This window comes from Numenius arquata, chromosome 13 (genome assembly GCF_964106895.1).
Source record: "Numenius arquata chromosome 13, bNumArq3.hap1.1, whole genome shotgun sequence".
NCBI lineage: Eukaryota > Metazoa > Chordata > Aves > Charadriiformes > Scolopacidae > Numenius > Numenius arquata.
The window spans coordinates 6959916-6966600 of NC_133588.1; the positions used below are offsets into that span (position 1 = coordinate 6959916).

Consider the following 6685-nt stretch of genomic DNA (forward strand, 5'->3'; position numbering starts at 1 on the left):
AACACAAACTGCAGTTTGAGTAGCTGGGATGGAAGCGCAGGGCTGCAGGGCAGGGCACTCTGTCCTCTTCACAAGTTCACGACTGCGAGAGGCGACAAACCTGTATTACCCAGAGAAGGTCCTTGTCCCCTGGATCTCATCCTCCTTAAAGCACAGACATCTCCTGTGCAGCTTTTGGTTTGTGCTCTAAGGGTTTTATATATGACAAGTGCCAAGAATAATGCAAAGCTTTTCTTTCCAGTATTTTTATTGTTTCTTGGAATATTTGGGACCCCTTACAAGAACAAGAGATGTCAGTCCTGTACAGGTCATAAAAATAAGTCACATTCAGTGACTAAATATTTCTTCAACAGTAAAAAAAAAAAAAAATATATAAAAAAATCAGTTTGACTTCCTTTCCTGGTTTTGCAGTTTAACAAGGCACCGTTGGTCCCCTCCCTCTTTTTTCACTGACTGCTTCCACCCAGGGGCCCAAGGACATAAAACTTACAACTTATTTACACGTAGCACGTCATTAGAACGCTACCTGCTTCCTGCAGCAACAGAATGAAGCTGTTCTACCACCTAATGCCATAGCTGCTCAGGTACCAGCCTGGCACGGAGTCAGACCAGCTCCTTGTAAAATCACCTCAATTCTGGTGTCATTTACTAAAAATAACATTCTTAAATACTTAAAAGCTAACTAATAAAATCAGCTGGCTACCAGGCAGCCAACACTGATAGGCTACTGGAACTCTTGTTAGAGCAGAGGGGGGGTTAAAATTACGAGCGAGCAGCAGTGGTATTACTCGGTGGCACTACAGAGACAGCACCCCTACTCGTCTCTTGCGCCTTAGCAGCGTTTTCCAGGATTTTCTTTTTCCATTCTTCATAGTCTTGCTTTGTTTCAGTCTTTGGCCGTTTACATGGCGTCTCCTCATCATCTTCAGATCCTGTGAGAGAAGGAGAAAGTCCAAGACAGGCAATCAGGGGCAACATGTTGCTGGGAATAACCATGGCAGCAGGGAAATGTACAGACAGGTCTGTCACTGCGTTATCTAATCCTGTTTTGCTGCTCCCCTCTCCTACCAGAACGGTCACCTTTTCACCTCCGTGTCTGAATGCAGGAGTTGTTCTTAATTCTACTAGGACTACTCAGTATAAACACCATTATCTGTCTCCTAGGTTCTCTTTGTCCCTTCGTTAGCCAGTGGTTTGCAGAATGGAATAGGCTGCTGGGAACGGAACGTTATGGCTTATTACACAACTAAAATATTGAGCAGCACTGCAGCTCGGAACTGCTCTGGTGAGGTGATTTTAGTTCGCAGCTAAACACAACTTACCATCTTCCTTCTCCCAGTGTTCCAGGTTGGTCTGTAAGCTTTCAGGTGTCTCTGCAGCCAGTGGAACGTCGTCTTCTAAAAAAAAAATAGGTGAGTTGCTTTACTTGTGAATGGTGTTTGGGGCTCCACGGGTGGTGTTCTACACGCAATTCTTTGGCAGCAGTGCCACCTTCCAGAATTCTCCCTCTCAGAGCAGTTCCCTGGTCCAGCCTGAAGGTCTACGTGCATAGGTGCCGGCACACTTTGAGGGTTGCACGGACTGGTTGGCTGCTTTAACTAGTGCTGCTGCTGCATTTGTAACCGTGTTCATACCCCAAAACCTCACTGCTACCCTGCTGGATTACTCAGGCAGGATTCTCAGTTATTTTTTTCTCCTTCTATCCCATTTCCACACTTTGTATTATAGATGCCCACAACATGCTGGGGGCTGTGCAGGTGCACACTCTTCCCTGAACTGATCCACAAACTCCCAGCTGCTTTTAGCGGCGGGGAAAGGTTTGAGGTTTTTATAGGGCACTGCCCTATGGGAAGGTCCATGCCTAGGGAGAGCAGCAGCTTTCGGTTTGGATTCAGGCAGCACATTCCTGAAACCTTCATGATATAAAGCGTGAAGACAGGGTGAAGCAGGGCTACTGTCAGTGGGAGAGTCGGAATGAAAGCCTCGGAAAGGAAAAAGGAGGCAAGTAGGAAGGAGCAGAGATATAAGGACAGGAAGATGTGTGTCGTATTTCAATCTTCCTCCTCCACAAAAAGAAGCGGAGAGAGCTGCAGGTTCAGGACCAGGTGAGAAAGGTTCCTCACGTTTGCCAGCCATATGTGGAGGGATGGCGTCAGGTAATGGCTGAATTACTACCAGAAAAGCAAGGCTTAGGCTTGTTAATCCTGCAGTGGGGGAAAGGAAAACACAGAAGTGAGTCAGTCCAAGGCAACAGAGAGGTAGCAAGATGTTTATGTTAATTTGTGTGTCATGTTGCCATGTTAACGGGATGTAGAAAGCAAGCAAGAAGGAGGAATTCAAGATAGGTCAGGTAGTATGGGAGATGCAAGCAAGAAATTGCAGCAGCAGAGAATGTAAGGAACAGTGAGCATTTGAGAAGAGAGGAAAATATTTATTTTTGGCCTTGACATATGCTAAGCTGTTTTGACTTCCCCAGAAGCAGTTACTGTGACTGGGAACTGGGCTATGGAAAACATGTTGGAATGGATGGGCAGGTTTGGCTGAAAGTGATCAGAATAAAATCACCAGTGGAAAAGGATGGGGCACTGTGAGGCCAGGCGATGGGTATGCTGTGGTACAGGGATAAAGCCGAAAAACTTACTGCTGAGTTGCTGACTTATCTTCTCCAGCTGATTGCACAGCCGGTCAAATATTGCTTTTTTCACCCCAGATGTGGCCAACATTTTAGTTTTTTCCACTTTTAGCTTCAAACGCCTACAAGAGAAAGTTATCTCTGTACAAAGCAATACTCAAGCAACTATCACTCAGACGAGGTGATATTTACTATACCAACGCTGCCTGTGAGAATTGGGAAGGTAGACCCGAGTTTTTGTCCTATCTAGTCCTTGTCTCGCTCAGAAACCAAATTACTTAAAAAACAGACCCCTACGCTACTCAGTCAATACAGCTCAGAAATTGAGACCCAGGGTTAGTTCAAGTGACATGAGGAAATTCTATCAGGAAAAGGTACTTTTCAGATTTTGAGAGAACCAGGACAAAATCCCACTACTGCAAAAAGATGAATGGGACCCGTGTGTCAAGAGAACATCTGTCAGGAGCCGTGCAACTGCACACCACCTGAATCGCTTCCTAAGATTTTTACGAGGCAGAATACTGATAAAGAAAGGGTTGGCAGAGTCACGTGCTCCTGACACCCAGCTTCCAAGCTGATGCAGGCCTACAGCTATTCAATCCATCTCCCAAAGCTTTTTCCTTGTTCAGAATGGCTGCTTCTTGGTGCTCACAAGTAAGCTAGTCGCCATTCTTCCACCCTGAGGAGTATCTCACGAAAAGCCACTTTTTGCTTCGTGCCCAGCTCAAATCTATCCTGACAAGGGAAAAAAAATTCCCACTAAACCTGAAAATGTTACTAGGGAATGATGTTATGCTGGTTAGGCTGAGAAGAAGGAGGATGAAGCGCAAAACTCTAACAGAAGTTCTACAGCCACGGCCATGGAATTTCCCACAGCATCCACTTACACACCCGGGAAGATAAATTTCATTTATTTTACGATAAGTAACTCAAGATCCTTTTCCGTATATTTGATATAACACTTCTGCTTTCTCCTGAAGGCAAATGCAGTATAGGTTGAAGACTTCACTGCAGGAATGGCTTGGTTTGCTACAGCTGTCTCCATTTCCAGGACCAGGGCAGCAAGATGCACTAAGCAAGACCCTTCAGACTATTCAGACATGCTGAATGAATCAGCTGCTAACACTGTAAGCGCTGTTTCTGTTTGGTGTCTCACAAAGCGTTTAAACCCATAAAAGATCCCTCAAGCTGTACTCACCTACATGCCGTGAATAGTGCAGCTGTTATAAACAGCGGTTTTGAGAAATCAAGGTCCATTTGCTGTGCTTCAGAGAGGCTGGATTCATACCTGAAGAACAGCAATAAGAGAGATAACTGTATAGTGCATTTGCCTCCAATGAAGCTGTTGAAATGAATTTGTCACATGGTACTCGGCAGTTAAACAGGTCTCCTCTTGGATTACTTGGTCCTTTGCAACCCAGTCAAGCAGAAACAGCTGCTACTGGCTGAGAAGAGCAAGAGTGACTAGGGAAAAGAAGGGAATCAAGATGACCTCCTCCTTTTGAATTAAAGATATTTTAAATTAGGGATCGGGATCTAAGCATGTCAGTAAAATCTATTTCTTGTGCTGCCTATCCACACGGCACTTTTATGTCTACCTTACATCAGAAAGTTAAAATAAGATGCTTTGCATAAATCCATCCTATAATAGAGGGTAGAATTACAGTTTCTCTGATTCCTCTAACGTGTATATTACACAGATGAAGGCTTAAATACAGGAAGTGATGTGACAGATGTGTAGCACTAAAGAAGAATTAAGTTTTTTCTTGTCCAACTGTCCCCAATCTATTTTTTTGTGTAGTTTGTAGCACCGACAAGCATACACAGCCTTTGTTCACTGACCTGCAACTCAGGATATTCTAAATCCCTAACAGCATTTAAACATGTGCTATCAGGGTGACAGCACTCCAGAAAACTCTTCAGCGATTGTAACACATACTTTAACAAGAGCAGGGTGCAAAATTTTAGTTAAATCTATTGAATGTCCATTGAAGTGTTCCATCTATTGCTTTTACAGATAGAGTACTGTGCATTGTTAGAGATCTGCTCCTCCAGTTCTACTGAGCATTACATCTGAACTGTGACACGATCTGCAGTTAAATGGAAGACAACGTAACGCTATGGACAAATACAGGGACTAAGAGTCCTACATTTTTCATACTATTCCCAGTTGAAGAACTAGGACTCAGACAATGACTTACTGAGATGCCCACACTCAGTCTTTCTGACACATCTTCTAAAAAAGTGGCCTAGATAAATCACTGGAGTGTCAGTGCTAACAACTCACCTCAGCACTCCGGTCAGTAGGAGATACCTGGCCCTCCAAACCATCAAGCTCTTTACACATCTTCACACAACAAAGAATCTTACTAGTGTTTACCAGTGTGCTCACGAGAGCTTCCTCACCTCTGCAGTATTTTTGAAGCAGTGCTCACTGCCTCTGTGCAGCAGAATTGCACAGCCAAGTCTCGCATTCCCAGTCTGGGGTTCACCTCTAGCAAACACTCCAAAGACTTCATGGAGCTCTGGTAGGTCGTCTTGTTCAAACCGGAGAGTTTAACAAAATAGCTCTTTCAAGAAGACAAAGACAAACCCCATGAATTAGCGAGATTCCTTCCCAACATCTTATTCAGGCAACCAAAACAGACGAGGGAGAAACTGCACAACATCATAAAATTAAGTTCAATTGCCATATTAAACAAATTTGTGCAATGAATACTGTAAGCTTTGACTGTACACAAAAAGATTAACCACCTAGGAATGTCACATCTTTTAATGTGGTGTTATTTTTAGACCATTTAACTGGAAGTGAGGTTTCTTTTCCATACATGACGTGGCCCTTTTATCACAAGGTGGCTGAAAACAAAGGTAACTAAGATCTGGGCGACTTGAAAAGTTGAGCAATACTTTCATGTTGCTCCTCATGGGGTTAGGTCCAATTAAGTTCCTCTTTGTCTGTGAACTGACAATCAAGAACATCTTGTACCAGACATTACTTTGGCAGCTCAGTGCCATTTACCTGGCGAGTCTGCAGGTGGAGGTTTACAGGTACCACCAGAGAGAGGGATTCCTTGGAGCCACAGCTTCCTTTCCTCAGTAAAAGGGACAGATCTTAAATTTGACATTCTTGCTGGTAGTTTGTTTGTAACTTAAAAGCGCTGAAATTTTTAACAAAGCAAGCTCAACTTGTGAAGCGACTACGGCACATCCCAATTTGCCCCGTTTCAAACTCTTGAGTAGTGAAAGCTCTAACTCTGTTCAGCGGCAGGGTGACGGCAGTTATTGCTATCCCCGTCCTGCTCCCAACATGCGCTATCCAGAAGAATGACCGTAGCGGACTTATGGAGCCAGCCGGCTCACACGCTGTGCCTTACTCTGTCAACCGGCAGTTGCATGAAACCAGCCGCCAGGTCCAGGCACACCACAGCGCTGCTTGTCGCCGTCATCTGGGCCATTAACCCCGTGCATTTCACCTGAGACAGCCGCAGGTACTCTTCAGCTTTTCTGCAAAACACCCGCCACGCCGAGCCCCCGTCAACAAAACCGCCGTTAGAAGACGGTGCCGGCGGCGGGACAGGAACCGGCCCGAGGCCCGCCCGGCCCCAGGGGCGGCTGAGGGAAAGGGGGAGCCGCCAGGCCCGTCCGTGCCCCAGGGAGGCCCGCGGGCCAGGCCAGCGCCTCACCCGGCCGGGGGGCTGCTGGGCCGTAACCGGGACGGCCGCACGGCCCCTCTCTGCAGGGAGGGCATCGATCCCCCCCCGCCCCAGCTACACCCCCCCGCCCTGTGATAACGGCGGCCGCCGCCGCCGCTCTCGGGGCTCGCCCGGCGCCGAGCTGCCCCGCGGTACCTGACGACGGCGGGCTCGGCCAGGCCCAGCCGGGCGGCCAGGCGCCGCACCGCGCCGCCCTCCATGCCGCCTCCCGCCCGCGCTCCCCTCAGCCCGCTCCCGCAGCCGACTGGCCGGCTCCGCCGCCAATCATCGCCCTCCGGCGCCAATCGGCCTGCAGAGGGCCACTTCCTCGGAGCGGACCAATGGGAAGGCCGCAGGGCGG

The 6685-nt window shown here is 47.2% G+C and overlaps 1 protein-coding gene across 1 annotated transcript; it reads right to left on the bottom strand.

The window, feature by feature from the left end:
- Positions 1-237: 237 nt before the first annotated feature.
- ORC6 (origin recognition complex subunit 6) lies at positions 238-6560 on the bottom strand. Its single transcript, XM_074158066.1, has 7 exons — positions 6481-6560; positions 6007-6136; positions 5039-5202; positions 3831-3920; positions 2642-2754; positions 1323-1397; positions 238-932 (listed from the first exon to the last, which is right to left on the bottom strand). The coding sequence occupies exons 1-7, from the start codon at positions 6543-6545 to the stop codon at positions 763-765; spliced, it is 807 nt and encodes a 268-aa protein (XP_074014167.1). The 5' UTR covers positions 6546-6560; the 3' UTR covers positions 238-762.
- Between the last annotated feature and the right edge of the window lie 125 nt (positions 6561-6685).